The sequence below is a fragment of the Cuculus canorus genome, chromosome 17, assembly GCF_017976375.1.
Source record: "Cuculus canorus isolate bCucCan1 chromosome 17, bCucCan1.pri, whole genome shotgun sequence".
NCBI classification, from domain to species: domain Eukaryota; kingdom Metazoa; phylum Chordata; class Aves; order Cuculiformes; family Cuculidae; genus Cuculus; species Cuculus canorus.
In genome coordinates, this window is record NC_071417.1 from 10,541,938 (window position 1) to 10,557,789 (window position 15,852).

The following is a 15,852-nucleotide window of genomic DNA, read 5'->3' on the forward strand; positions in this document are numbered from 1 at the left end:
TGTACCAGGGAAAAGGAGAAAGGAGTTGTGTTTTTGAGGCTGTCAGTCCACCACTCCTAATCAATGCTACACTGACCTCTGCTATTGTTAGCTTTCTTGGAAAAATATTTGGCTGGTTTTATCATCTCTTCTGGCAGGTTTCACCTGCAGTTCAGTAACTTCTTTGCCTCTGTCTGTAGTCTGATGTGAGTCTCGATTCCCTGATGGAGCTCAGTGGAGAGCCCAGTGCATGGAAGAGCAGGCACTGTGCTCTCTCCGGGTTGCTTCTTTATTTTATTGTCATAACCCTTCAGAATTTCTGCTGTTGGAGGTTGTGCTGCATCTGGACAACTTCCAGTAGCCCACACTTAATTTTTACACTACTGCCCACCTTAGTAGCTGTGTTGCATGATTCAGGCTCCTCTTGCAATGCAACAAAATAGTTGCTGCTTTGAAGGCTGGTGGCTTTAGCCTTCTCTGCTCCTCCCTAAATTGGATTAAGGATGATGCAGTCTGTAACTCTCCTCATTTAAGATGATATCAGGCTCTGCTTTCTTTGGCTGTTATGGAACCGTAAGTTTGTTTATAATATAACATGTTGCCTCTGTTTAGTGGAAATTAACAGGGAAGTAAATGTCATTAGCTTTTCTACTTGACAGAAAGACAAGTTGGTAGTTTTTCAGCTCTAGAACTACTCTGTGGAGATAGGATTATTGCTTTTTAATCCTGGAGACAGAAAGAATGCAGGTCATACAAAGGTAGTGACAATGTTCTTGCCAGCTAGGGACTGTTGTTAGTATCAGTTGAAGGCCACAGATTTGTACATTTGTAAGGATTCCATAAGAATCAGCCTGGGGGGTGACAGGCAAAATGACTTTGAGGGTGGAGGAGTTAATCCACAAAAGGAATTAGATCTTCCCTTGGAACAGGTCAGGATGTGCTGTTACTGTTTGAACTGGGTGTTTGAGTGTGCCTGTGCTGTTTGCTTAGAACCTGTTACTGCATCTTCATATTTTCTCTTCATCCCCTGTGAACAGCTTCCTATGAGTAAGACTTTCTGTATGTTAGTTTAGTCATGCTTAGCAGCTGGAATACAGTGAGTTGTGGGAGCTTGTATGGGACACAGCTGTAATGTGGTGGCTGAACTGAAGTGGTTCCAAATGTGAGTTTTGACTGTTTCTGTTTTCTTAGGAAAGCCCAAGGTACAAAAGTGCTAGGACCTCCGATGTTTTACGCTCCATGCCATATTTGAAAAGCATGTATGAATAATTTCTCCATAAGCATCCCATGGATTCACAAGTTTTTGCTCTGCTGTATTTTGTTTGGAAAACTTACTTGCAAATCTTTTACTTTTGTGAAAGAACATTATTTCTATGTTCGTTATAAGAGTATGGAAATGCCTAATTAAAGGACGTTCCATGTCAGTGAACTGAGCATAGCTGTGTAAAACAGGTCAGTTCCTCCCACCTCTTTTCTGTGGTTTGGGTGAGGATCATCTCAGTTGACGTCTGCATGTGTTTTGTATGTGTAAGTGTGCATAGTATTTAGGTTCTGGTAACAAGTGCCTGTAAAATGAGTGTATCCCGTGCTTTCAATTGATCCTGATAAGCTCTTGACCAGCCTCAGCTCATCCATGAGGAGAATACCTTCTAACTACAGATCTGGTCACAGGAAGTATAAAGTGACAGCGCTAGTGCTCAACTGGACTGAACGGAGAGCATTTCAGCAAAGGACCTTTCCATAAAATCCCCTGCTCTGCTCCTGTTTTCAAGTAAATTTTGGAGGTGATCCTAGAAATGCTGTTATGCCATAGGAGTGTAAGGGTGAAGTAGGTAGAGGAGGCTGTAACAAGTCACATGAGGGAGTGAGGTCAAAGGTTTGGGGAAGATACAAGTTTTCTCTGAGAATCTAGAATCCCAGTAAATCCCTGAAACTACAAACCACTTGGACAAGGATGGGAATTATTCTTACAGAAGGCATAATGATAGTGCTCAGCAGGGCCTCAGGGTATTTTCATCTCCATCACTGCCATCATCCTTTCAGGATTAAGTTTAAACCAGTTAATTTTTACCTGCGCTTCTAACCCTGCGAAACACAGAGAGGCACAATCACAGCTGTGGTATTGAGGAGAAATTAAGTGCAGTATTGTCAGCACAGTGAGTCATGATGGGCCAACACGTATCCTGAAGCACTTCAGGAGTCCCCGCTGTGTATGGGGTGGGGAGAAGTAAGCTGGGATTCTGAGGGATACTGTGTTAGGGGTCTTGTGAAGGAGCCAAGTTGTGCTACTTGTGGCCCCAGAGGTTTCTCCAAACAAGCGATGCACCGTTACAAGTTCTCACCTCCCACCACTGATGAGTCAAGGATGATCAACTCTGGTAAAGTCTGTGGTAAAGTGATAAAATCAACTAGGAACCTGGCCTTTTCCATGAATATAATTATCTAAACTAATGTCAGTAAAATTATTGATTAAGAAATATAGCACATTGTGCCACACTCAGGTTTGTGGCCAGATGTAGATTCAAGATGTTAAAAAAGCTGAAGTTTCAAGAGGGGGAAGGAAGCTCAACTTGCTGCCAGTATCAGGGAATGATTAATATTTTATATAGATATCTGACTCGTTTTAGAATCATAGAATCATTTAAGTTGGAAAAGACCTTTGAGATCATCGAGTCCAACCGTAAACCTGAGAACTTGTCCTTATGTAGGAAGACATTAGTGAAGAATGCTATGGCCCAACGGTGTTTGCACCGTGTACGTTACCACAAGCAACATTTAATCTTTCACATGGTTAAGTGTTCAACACAGATGAAATCTGGTCAAAGTAACATATCTTACTCTGGTATAATGGACGGTGGATGCTGCATATCTGACCCATGTGCCAATTCGAAGGGTAATTCTTTATAGACTCAGCTTCTCTTTTCAGATATAAACTGTGGTGGTCTGGAAGAGGAAGAGCATAATCTCAGTGCTCAGTTATTGTCTCAGTAGGGAAGCAACAAAATTTTATCAGTCACAATCGAATCTAGAGCTTGTTCAGTATTATTTGCTCTTTGGCTTTCTTCTGTACGGTGTGTGCATTCAGCGGTGACTTGCAGGGAGGATGTGTGACATATTTGAAGTCCATTGTGGTGCTGTTAGGGAGAAGTCGTTTAAATATCTCTCGTCCCTGTGCTAGGGACACCAGATCTAGTGTTTGGGCAGCATCCCACAGATTTCTACAACTCAGGATTATTGTAGACACGTGTTTCTTGCTTGTATGCAGCCACTTGTTACATCCTGATTGCTCCCCTGCAGCCTGTTTGAAATACTGCTCACTAAGCTAATGCCAGTGTTACCCATTTTTTTAATATCTTTAATGTTTCTCCATTTGCTTTATGTATCTTTCTCCTTCTGCATCATGACACAACTTCACTGGAACCTTTTATCTCCTCCTCTTGCCCTTCACCTGCCACTCCAGTCTTTATGCTCTGTAAACCGTCTTTTGTTATTATGCTTGCCCTTGTTTTTTCAAGTGGCACATGATGCATCGAGTTCCCATCCCTCTTGGCTCTCTGAACACCATGTTTCTCGTGTGCACTCCTGTTGTTACCGAAACCCAAGCTCAAAACAAAGCATTCACACATTGAAAAATTCATCCTTTTTCAATCCACTTGCTCTTTTGAGTCTTTTAGTTTTGCTGTGTGGTCTTAGGCCACTGTTTGATGAATTATTATGTAATGGGGCCAGAAGGAGCATATAGCCTTTAGATCAAGGGGAATGACAAACTATTAAAATCTGACTGGTAAATTTTTTTGCAGGCAGTTGTGCTAGGGCTGTGTAGCTGCCTGGCTGTTATTGGTTGCTGTTCACTTTTCTCACTTTGGTAGCTTCCACTGACATTAATGGAAGCTCCATGCCTGGAACCTTTAGGGACCAAGCGGTGGAGATCAGCAGAGAGGATCAGAGAGGAGAGTTTTTGCCTCGAGTGTCTGCTTTCGGGTAGAAGTTGGCAGCGTAACGTTGGATTTTTAGTTCTGTTCCTCTGCTGTGCTCTACCTAATTCTCATCAAATGATGTAAGATTGAGTGTTTCTGTTTTGTTTGTAATACCGGGACAAAAATATTACTTTTTTTTTTTAGTTTTAAGATGTAAGCATGATGTTTCCTTGGTATGTGTGGTTGTGGGTACTATTATGGTGCAGTCATTCTTCCTTTGAGATGAGAGAAATAATGTCTTATTTGCTGGCAATGCCTACTATAAGCTTATCTCCTTAGTCAGTCTTTATTTTTGAGACATACATATTTCATCTTTTCCACCCCACATTGCTGTAGAATTGCAGGAAAATGTGTATGCCTTCTGTATCACAAAGCAAAATATCTGTTCAGTTACTAATGGAAACAGATGCACCATGGTTTTGGCTTGGAGCTTGTAGTCTGTTTGCCCCATAGCTTTCTAAGTTAATATTCTTTTTTATTATTCTCAGATGGATAATTGTGTCCTTGAAGATACAGTAGGAATGTGCGGGCCCCTGAAATCTTCTAACAAGTTTGCAATGTTTAATAATACTTGTTTTATAAAATCGAAAAGATAATGAGATCGTATCTTTCTTTTAACTGTGCAGAAAAGCTTTCGTTACTGTTAATTTTACCTTCTTGATTTACCAGAGATGATAACATCTAAATATTCAATTCTGTCTTAGGAGTGGTGGAATAATATGTAACGGTAAATGAGCTGAGACTATTTCTGAGCCTCCTGAATAGAATTCTTGCTCAATGATGGCTTGGCTTCATAAGCTGGGACTGTTTGGGGAAGGAAAAGATGCTCATTAATTACGAAGAATGAAATGAAAAAAGAAAGATCAACTTCAGAAAATCCTGAAGCGGGCAGTCTGAGGGTTGTGAACAGGGACTGTGCAGTGTCTGTGCTCCCAAAGCCGTGTATCCTCATTTAGCCGAGCTCGTTGTCGGTGTGTGTGGGCTGAAGAACCCTGCTCGCAGGGAAGTGCAGTGGCCGTGCCGGAGCCGCTCTGCTGCACGGAGAGCGTGCTCCAGCGTGAGCCTGCAAAGGAAGGGCGGGCTGGTTCCACCTTCACCCAGGTGTTACTGCAGGCTGGTTTGAAACTGGTCACCCAGGAGGAAGAGTTTTCTAATTCATGTCTAATCCTTGAGGCCACACAGTGCATGTCCTTCATCTATAAAATTGTTTAGTTGTAACCATAGATAATGTTTAACAGGTGCTTTTTCTGATACTACTCCAGATCATCTTTTTACCATTAAGGATAAAATTCTATTTGTGGTGTTTTATTCTGTCTTACTCTCCTAGGTTTTGAGACTATTGGAGGTTTTGGGAGTGTTGCCAAGGCGGGGGATGTTACCTCCTGTCCTTTGCTAACCGAAACGTACAGGGGTGTGTGGTACTTCCCAGGGTTTGTGTACACGGTAGAAAGCAATCACTAGGGGAGAACTGATGACAATCACTTCAGAGCTCTGTAGGGCAGGCTGGGTGGCAGGTCTTTTCTGCGGGAGCTGAAGGGTGCAGACATACATGAGCAGACGTGATGTGATCATATGTAGAATCATAGAATGGTTTGGGTTGGAAAGGTCCTTAAAGATTAAAGGACCTTTAATCTTAAAGGTCCTTAAAGATTGTCCAGTTCCAACCACCCTGCTCTGGAGGGGGGTCAGACAAGTTGGTTCATACAGCAAAAAGTAACAGCATGGCTGAAGGCAAGACAGGCAGGATGTTCTGGTGTGGATGATACTGAAGCAATCTCCTTGACCATCCTTTTAGTCTTAAGCTTTTGTGCACCCTTTTCCTATTCTGGAGTTCTATCTTCCTCTTTAAACACCTTTCTAATCGGGAAGCTTAGAAGATGGGCGTTCTCGTTTGCAAATGGTCACAATGAACGTTCCTCCTCCTCAGTTTATTTCTGAGTTGCACTTGTATCTAAGCTGTGGGAATGAACTGAATGTGCCATCCAAGCTTATCTGTTCTCGGAGCTTGTTTCCCCAATAGATTACCTTAATGGAAATGTTTCTTGTTTTCTGTTCTCTCTATCCTCCTACTTCTATTTTTCTGGTGCCGGCCTCTTCAGTTTTTCTCTGTACGCAGCCTTGTTAATATTAAAACAGGAGGTTTTGGTTTGTTTTCCTTTGTAACATCTGTGCTAATCTTCATGTGGTTTTCTGTCTTGTCAATTCTGAATTTTTTTTGCCTAATCTTGCCCATAGTGTTCTTCATCCCTAGAATTCACCTCTTGGTGCTTGTGTCTCTGCAGTTTCAATATTGCACGTATGTTCCTCAGGCAAGTCAAAACTATTTTGGGATGCAATGTGACTGAAACACGCTATACAGCTGGATGGCCAAAAACTATCTTGTGAGCAGGTGACTTCTCTGCCAGGCTGCGTCCTTTTGCTGACAGAAGATCTGTGAGCTGGATCCTGTGTGTGTGAGCGGATAAACTGTGGGAGATCTTGGGGTTCCATGGGACTTAGCTGTGTGTCTAGCTCGGCACCATTCAACAGTGAAGGGCTGGTACCCATGGGCATTGTTCTTACCTATTTCTGAGCTAGGTCTGGAAATCATCACTCTGCCTTGGCTGGAGGCAAGAACTTTTCTTCCAAGGACTTTGCAGTTAATGACTTTGTTTGTTGCTTGGTCTCTGGTTTGTTTTTGTTTTCCCACCCCTGATGGATTGTAGCGCTTTGTTGTTGCCGGGTTCTGTTATTGAGAACTGTGTCATACAAAGCAGTGTTTTCATTCTTGTTGTTAGAAGTACATGCATCTTGAGGGACCCAGTGTTTAGTTAGCTCAGAAGTTAGGAATGGAAGTTACTAATTGTTTGTAAGATGAGTTTAGACCTCGAAACCAGAGGTTGTCATGGGTATTTCAGGGAAGACTTTGAGTTTGTACTTCTACCAGCCCTTCAACAATACAAGATCAAAACTATCTTCATGTTTGTTAATCTTTCTGATGAGTTTGTGGTGTCTGGGACACCATTTGTCAGAGCATTGGCTCAAGCTGCTGATAGATCCCTTTGCATTTCTCTATTGGGACTGCTACAGAGGAAGTCAAGAGGTGCAAAGACCCTTTCAGGGAAGGTGGGATGAACCTAAAGCCCAAAGAGCAAGAAGCAATGAAACCAAATGCACTCCGGTGTGAAATTTTCACTGAGGAAAATATAATTTGTAGGAGGAAGCTGCTGCATGGTTGTAGTAAAAGCATGCGCTTGAGGAACAAGTGCATAGATGACACAGTTTGTTTTATTTATTATAAAATGAAGGATAAATCCTTCTACCTTTCATATAGGACCAGAAATCCAGGTCTCATCTCAATTACTCCTTTTACTTAATGCATTAAGTATTTGATAACAAATTGTATTTAGAATGGTGTCGATCACTCCATTAAAATAACTTAATGCATCTGCCAGCTCCAGTGTGTTTGTGCATTGACCGAGAGAACTGCAGTGGGAAGTAATGGTGAGGACTCCTCAATGTCCCGCTGACAACTGGCAGATGTACCTGTCTTCTGCCACCCCTCAGTTGTGTGGTCATGGATGAGACATCTCACTTTTTGGAGCTTCAGTTTATTCCTCTCTAAAACTGCCAGTTAAGCTGAATTATCAGCAAATTGACCCTGTATTTCAGCACCTGTCCAGTAAGTTGGCTTTCGGGACTCAGCCACGGATTTGCTTCAGCATGTGTTTTCCATTCTTTCCCCCAACCACATAAATCTTTGGTTTCCTATTGGAAGCAGTGGCCCCAACTTCCTTGACCTTGCATCTTGTTTCCTTCCCAAAGAATAGGATCAAGAAGGTTGTTTATTTTTCCAGTAGTTTGCTCTTAGTACAAACTGATGCATTTCATGTGAAGTGGGGAACTACTTCAACCGTGAAGAGTTTTTATAGTGTTGATGTGTGTAGCTACCACACTGCCATTACGTGAAAAAAGAAAATTCCTCTCTAGTTGGTTGTTCTTGATTTGGAGGTAATAAACAGGCTGGATCATTGTGAGCGACTAGCTGAAATGATACTAACTGGAGCAGGAAAGATGCAGTAATACCAAGAGCTGACAGAGCTATGAGCCACCTGCTTCTTTATATGCATCACATTTATCATGTGGAATCAGACCTGTAAATTGACTGAGCGCTGGAACAGGTTGCCCAGAGGGGTTGTGGATTCTTCGTACTCGGAGATATTGCAAAGCCATCTGGATGTAGTTCTGGGCAGCTGGCTCAGAGTGGCCCTGCTCAAGCAGAGGAGTTGGACCTCCAGAGATCCCTTCCAACCATGCTGTGATTGTGAAATTCGGAAAAACATATCTGGAGTGTTGAGTTTGTGTTTCCAGGAAGAAAATTCTTGTGATGGTTTCTTTTCCTTCTTATCTCTCTCATACCAACATGCCCTTAAATGAAAGCCCCAGTTCTGCCATCTGCTGTGGCTCAAGGACTTCTCAGATATAACTTTGCAGGCCTTTACACACTAAAGATTGTTGCAGAGGAGAGCTTTCGTTGCTGCTAGCTGGAGAACCCTTCAGGCTTAATGGCATTTTCCTGCTCCCTCCCTGATCTTGAAGTGAAGGAAAGCTGCCACAGCTTTAATGGGAGGTACTGCACAGTTAGAAGAAAATTGACTGCTCCCTCTGTTGCTTTGCTGTCTGCTGGTTTATAAATTGTAATGCTTTTCATTAAAAAAAGAAGGGGGAAAAAAAAAAGTGCTGGGTCTCTGTGGGTCCCAGATCATTAGCAGGATCAATTCCTTTTTCACTGCAGAGATCAGAGGCTACAATCTTGCATAGCCAGTACTTCAGCTGCTGACATACCAAGCAAACAATGCAGAAGCAGAAGAGCTGGTGTGTGGCTGCCTGAATTGCTGTGCCTGAAATTTTTGTTGTCATAGAACATTAGAACATTTTTCCTTCTCTTTTGGAGCCTGAGAAATGAATTCAGTCCCTTGGATGATTGGGTTGGAACAGTCTCATCCTTTCCAGTACTAGAAGCAGTAAAATCTTTTAACTTGGAGCTTGCAGTGAAAAAACACTTCTTGGGATCTTCAGGAAGTTGATAATGGGATCAGAAACCTTCACCTCTGAGGGAGGGCTGCTAATATGGAATTGTTGACATCTGAGGATGTGTGCTCTGGTGGTGGTGTGAAAGCACCTTGATGTGACTCGGTCCAGTTACACAGCCTTAGCCCACCATTGCGGCTAACACGATTTGCAATCCTACTGGAGGTGCCAGTAGATACATCTGAGAGCCAAATGTACTGAACATTTGTACTGAATTCACTCCTTAGTCGTGGATGTGGTTGAGTCACAAGCTTGCGTGTTCTCAGTAAACACTGCAACTCTTCTGTGAATAAATAGAAGAACCCAATTTGCAGGGGGTTGTAAGACTGTACATCATAAGATGCCATTCCGCTATGACTAGTCTTAAAACGTGGCTACGAGCGCATCATTTAACCTTTCATTGCTTTAACCTCTCATCTCCTGCAGAATGGGGTTCATGGCATTGTTAAAATTTCATTATCAATTGCTCTGTAATGTTCCACAGCATGAGACATACTCAGTTCTTTGCTTTCCCTCCCTAGGGTGGATACATGCGGTTTATACTCCAGTAGATTCTCTGGTGTTTGGTGGAAACATCCTGCATAGCTTTAATGTTCCCATGCAGCTTCGCATCTATGAAATTGAGGACAGAACAAGGGTAAGGATGCTTGATTCTCTTTTTAACTGAACAGTTCTTTGTGACTATGATCGGTCATAGTCTCTCTCTCATATTCCCTTCTGACAAACAAGAACTGATGGGATCTCCATGTCAGAGTCGCTGAAACAAGAGGTAAATATGAAATAATGAGATTTTGAAATGCTGGCTATTTTTAGTGGGATTTACTCATCTGTTTTTCCCCAGCTTCCCACAAACGTGTCCCTTCTGTGTCTTTTTCTGCCTGATAAACTTTCATAAGCACCTTTCCTTTTGCACAAAAACATACTGTGCTTTGCAGACTGTTGTACCAATGCTTCTGGTAACCCCCTGCTAATCAGCCCTCTGTGCACAGCTGGAATGGATACCCGAGCTTGGAGAATGGGACTGGGAGGATTCCGCTGCCCACAGCGGAACTGACAAAGCTGCACAGAAGTTGCATTTGAAATGACATCATCTGTATTTTGCAGGATTTTATTCTACAATCATTTGATATTATGCAAGAATTTCTTGGGACAAAGCGTTGGGGACATACACACACACACACACACGTTAATCTGAACATTGTGATGTTCTTCTGGCTGTAGCATCTACCTGATGGAAAGAGTATTGCATCTTGCAGGAGGTTACTGTGTGCCTCTACGGGTGAAAAAATCTTACCCTTGATCAATAAACAGGACACCTAGCTGTCATATACTTTGCAGTCCTGTATAGTAGCAGAATCTGAAGGAAGTGCCCCTGTTTTAATAGGCTATAAAATAAGCTGTGCAAGGCAATCTTAGCTTTCTGGTGCAAAAGTGGACCAGTGGTGTGTGCAAATTCAGACAGGAACTTTTTTCAGCTGGTTGTTTTGGAGACGTTGCACTGAGACAGTGCTGGTAAACCACTGGCACCGGTGCCAGCTATGGTGTTAATGGAGATTTAGGCTGGCAAAACAGCAGGAAGTCACAATTCATCTTCACTAGAAAGCGTTCAAATGGTATAACCTTGGGCATCAGTACAGTTCACTGTTTTTGCAAGAAGGCACAGTTCTGGCTCCAAGGAGCCTCTTACCCTAAATCGCTCTCTTTGCAGTGATGGTGTAGAGGCCTGAAGGAAATATGGATTGTTTCAAAATGCATCTTTGATTTAAGGAGAGGAAGGGTGTCCTACCCTCCAGCCTCGCTCTGCCAGTGTTGTGTTAGGAAGGGGCTGCTCCCTTATTCGCTGGAGGTACCAGACCTGCTAATTCTTACATTGTGAAAAGTGGTGGGAGCAGCTGGTGTCCTGGAGTGATATTAATGAAGAGGTGGAATATTAAACAGAAAAATGAATTCTTAGAGGAAGAGAGATAAAACACAAAAGCAGAAATTCAGAGGATTTGGAACAGAGGGACTGTAGCAGAAAGCAGGAGTGGACGTAGAGACCAGAGCGGAGTTTAGCCTGGCTCTGAGTAGGTGTCCCAAGGCAAGAACGTCACGTGTCTTAAGAAAGAGTAAAGGAAGGGACTTGACATGAAAAAGTCATGATAGCAGAAGCAGGAAGGGGCTCGCTGTGGCGGGACAGAGGTGCCAGGCACAGGAAGGCTTTCAGAGTGACTGTAAATAAGGCTAGAGAGATATGCTGGGTCTGTGTGCCCTGGGGCATCAGGGTGAGGCTGTGTCAGGAAGGATGCGAGCACAGACAACTTGCGTGGAGATTGGAGAAGTGAGGAGCAGGGGGAAGGATTAATGCCAGAAACAAGTGATTTCCGTTGATGTCTGTGAAGAAGATGGGAAGGAAACATTCTTTTCATGAGATAGTAGAAGGGCTTACATTTGGTTCCTACAGGACTTGAGCAACTCCAGGTCACACACCTTGGGTTGTAACTGTAACAGTGCTTCGTGTCAGGTCCTTCTCTTGGAAAGAGGAGTGCAGCTTTGGTCTTCTAAGCTTTCATACCAGACTTACATGGAACAGCAAAGCATTTGGGGAACTTTTAGGAACTTAGCAGCCAGTTACCCTGAAACACTTTGCGAAGTCACTAGCACTTTGATCCTGTGGAAGGTTCTGTAAGGTAGGTGTCTGCCTCCTTGAAAATGTCCTGCCAGGGTTTTTTAGAGAGGGATACTGCGACATTTGGAAGTCCCAAACCAGACCGTTACTCTTGTCAGTTTTGTTTTAGATTTTCTTTAAAGTCTGTGTGGTTCTTTATAATTTTCCCTCAAAAAAAATACCTGAATGCTTTAAAAAAGTCTAATGAAAGCCAACAGCCCAGAGTTCCCACAGCTTCATAGAAACAATTTCAGTGCCTGTGTGTTGCTCTGTGCTAGCAGTGTGTTATGCACAGCCTGTACCTGTGTTCCCAAACTTGTGCTTGTAGGCAACCGTAGAATAACAAAGCTGTCTGAACAATCTTAGCGTAGCGAGAACTTCTAGACGGAGAGAAACATGAGCTGTTCAACTAAGGCATATGGAAGTTTGATAAAAGGCAGGAAAATAATTACTGTTATTTAGGCTTGTAGTGATAGGATGAGGGACAATGAGTATAAACTGGAGAGGGGCAGATTTAGACTGGACATAAGGAGGAATTTCTTCGCCATGAGAGTGGTGAGGCACTGGCCCAGGTTGCCCAGGGAAGCTGTGGCTGCTCCATCCCTGGAGGTGTTCAGGGCCAGGTTGGATGGGCCTTGGGCAGCCTGAGCCAGTGGGAGGTGTCCCTGCCCATCACAGGTGAGTTGGAACTGGATGACCTTTAAGCTCCCTTCCAACCCAACAATTCCATGATTTTATGATTCTGTAATTTAGGAATAACAACACACACACTCAACCTAAAAACATCATGTAGGAATCTTGAAGGGGTAAATGTTTTCCAAAGAGGATTCTAGTGTGTACTTTTTCATTTGCTTTGCCAATCAAATTTTGATATTTCTTTGTTCAAATAATTCTATCCGTACACTGGCGAGTACACAGACTCGGTACAGTGTGTGGTTCGCCCAGACCTGCCGCTGTGAACGTACTGCAAATGAATTTCTCATCAGTATCGATCTTTCCATTGTATATAGCACAGAAGTAAATTACATGATGTGATTGACAAAGTAATTTGCCACACTCAAATCAAAGAGTAATACAGGTGTGTTTTCCCTCCTTACTTTGCATAGAGTGATTTTATGGAGGTTTCACTGTGTTTAGACCTGCTATATAATGCTTAAGCATCTTTGATTGTTGATATTCAAAGTCATTTTTATGCTAGGTGTAGTTGTTATTGTCTTCACCACTAAGACAAGAATAAATAGATGGTTGAAACGGTAATGCTGATTTACAGCCTGATAAAATTGCCTGGTTTATATACTTGTCATGCTTATTCTAGCTTAATTTCTCATATCCCTGGGAGACTTTTTAAGAAGGTTATAGCCATTTAAAAATAGTTTTAAGGAGTAATAAAAAACATGTCTATTGTAGGAAACAGTTCCTAATGTGCAATTGAGATAAACAAATATTCTCTACCCTTACGGTTTGTAGAGACTCTCATTTTGCAGTCTGGCTTTCCGAGAGGCCAATTAACAGACAGTCAAATAGGCCAAGCTGTTGAGCTTGCTTCTAGACCAGCTTGAATAACTGCAGAGCAGGCTGCCATGCGGGGATTCATCATCTTGGCACAGGGGTGATACAGCTCTGTGTTACCGAAGAGGAAAGATGTGTCAAACTTACTCCCGACTCATCTAAATAGAACTGCCTTAAAATACTCAAACATGGATAGCGGCAAAAGCACTCAAAATATATACGTAAGGTGGTCACTCACAGATGATGGTGTTTGCTACTGGTTTTGTTTTCCAGAGTGTAAGATAGTGTTTTAAGTGGATAGATTTATTATTTTGTAAATAATAAATTGATTGATTGGTTTTCAATATTATGATTAGATTGATTAAACACAGGTGGAGTTTGTAATGATTTTAATGGGCATTGTGGAAGAGACCAGTACTTTCTTGAGGAAAATGTGTGCCTTGCTTGCTTAGGGGTTTTGGTTTTGGTTTTGGAGGGGGATATAAGTCTCTAAAATAATTTCACTTTGTACTGGAGAAATGGATCGTATTCCAGAGAGGATTTTTCTTGCTGTACAGGAATAATTAAAAAATTTATTCAGTGGATTGTAAATTATTAATCACAGAAGTTAGAGCTGGAAATGCCTATTAGATGATCTGGTGTATTTCCCTGCTGGTGGGGGATTCAGTCCTCTGGCAGTGTCTGTAGCAGATATTACACTTTAAATTCATTACAGAACACTTTTAATTTCTTTCTTTTATTTCTCTTCCCCTCCCCATGAGAGTTCATTGACCGTAAGTGTACAATGGCAGAAGTATGGACACGTACAGAATGCACCTCACATCCATTATCATTAATAAATATCCAAGGATATCATAAAGAACTTCCTCCTCTGTTTTTCCATAAGGCAGAGTTTAAAGGATTTTTAAAGCACTGTTAGATGTGCTTTAGTGGCAAAAGGCGCTGTAGATCTTTGCGCAGCATCTCTTGCTGCATATGGTAGCTCTTACTTGTGAAGGTTTGTAAAAGCAGAGCCTTCTCAGGCCAGTAGTGAATTACAGAGGCAGGGAGGGATTTGCTGTGGGTTGGAACATTGTTAGTGAGGCAATTAGGAACTCAAATTGAATATTAAAGATTGATATACGTAATGGGAGCACTGCATGCATTACTGCCTTGTCTTTCACATTGAATTAACATTGGTAACAACTAAATTTGGTGAAGCTCAGAATCTGTCAACAAATGTTGAGCAATGATGTCTTTAATATTCCCAGGCATGTGGCTGAAAACCTTTTGAAGGCTGAGGGGTGGAAGGCGGCTTCCTGTTTGTAAGTCAATTCTTTGCAAATTTTGTTTCCTGCAGTGCTCTCTTGGAAAAATTTGAGTTCCTTTATTAGCATATATTTCAGCATGGCTAATGTCCCCTGTGTTCCGTAGTAGCGATAAGTGACTCGATCTCTTCCTTATGACAAATAACGAAACCAAAGGAAAAATATTCTCCAATGCAAAAAGGCCCCAGGGTTAAATGTTCTCGCATTTAGGGGGATGTTGTTCGGTTGTTTGGGTTTTGCTTTTTATCTTTTCCTTTCCTTCTGTTTTCTGGTGTGTGTGCTGAGTAACAAACAGCACAGGGAAACGTTTGAAAAGGTGCAGCATCGCTGGGTGTGTGACCCATAGCAACAGATGAGCGCAGTCCGGATTTGCCAGCTACATTTGTGTTGAATTCAAGAGATCTTAATTGTGGGGAATAGCCACGGAGTATTAAATTCCTACACTGCGATACATTTAGTGGGCCAACAGCAGTATATTTTCCCTTTGTTACATTTGGTTTTACTGCTAAAAGTGTTTTCATTCCCTCTGCCCTGGGAACAGAGACAAGTCCTTCGACTGTCCACCCTGGGGAGAGTTTGCAGGTCTGGGCTTTCCAGTAAGTCACTCAGTGCTTACGTTGCCACACAGATGTTTGCACAGTGCCTGCTTTGCAGAGCTAGATCTGAATTTACAGGTGCTGGGTTAGTGGTTATGTTGAGAATTCACTGTTTCTTTGAGTGATCTGAGGTGGGGGTTTGGTTTGTTTTTGAGCAAGGGCTTTCTAAGACAATCCTCCTTTCTGGTGCAGTCCAGCTTTTCATTAAAGGTGGGTGGACACCTCTTGGCTAGGTGAGCAGTAAATACGCACAGGATATCTTAAAGTAGTTCCAATAATCACAGTGCAGTGCGTGCATGCAAGCCTGCAAAATGCAAATTTCTGTGCCACCGGGAGAAAGGAGTGTACAGTGTAAGTATGAGTGCATGCAAGATGTGTGGCATCCATTTTTAACAAATCACAATAAACATCCATGTGTTCTTGTACTTTAGGAGCTTCCCAGATTCTTCTTTGGTACAGAGACCTCCCATAGATAGAAAACTATGTCAGAAAGAAGGAAACTCACTTTGTTTTCTTTTGAATCTGGAATAATCTCACAAATACATAGTGTGCGAGAATAAGCTTTTTTGTGTGAGAACAACAGGTCTGAGATGTAAGAAAAAGCACACAGCTTGACAGGATCTTTTGTCAAATTCCTGCTATTCTATGCTGTTTGTGGCAAAAGCGAACTTGCTACCAAAATATTAAATTTAAACCACATAAAAGGTTTTTACTTCTAATAGGTAGTTAGCAACAACAGAGTATTCTTGTGATCGTTTGTTTAATCA

The 15,852-nt window shown here is 42.2% G+C and overlaps 1 protein-coding gene across 12 annotated transcripts in view; it reads left to right on the top strand.

Annotated features, from left to right (window-relative positions):
* The window catches only part of KDM2B (lysine demethylase 2B), a 122,481-nt gene that overhangs the window by 50,558 nt on the left and 56,071 nt on the right, over window positions 1-15,852 (top strand). For all 12 annotated transcript variants that reach the window (XM_054082062.1, XM_054082063.1, XM_054082064.1 and 9 more), the window contains one exon: window positions 9,548-9,663. In XM_054082062.1, the coding sequence (XP_053938037.1) occupies window positions 9,548-9,663 (116 nt within the window). The remainder of the gene's footprint in view (window positions 1-9,547; window positions 9,664-15,852) is intronic.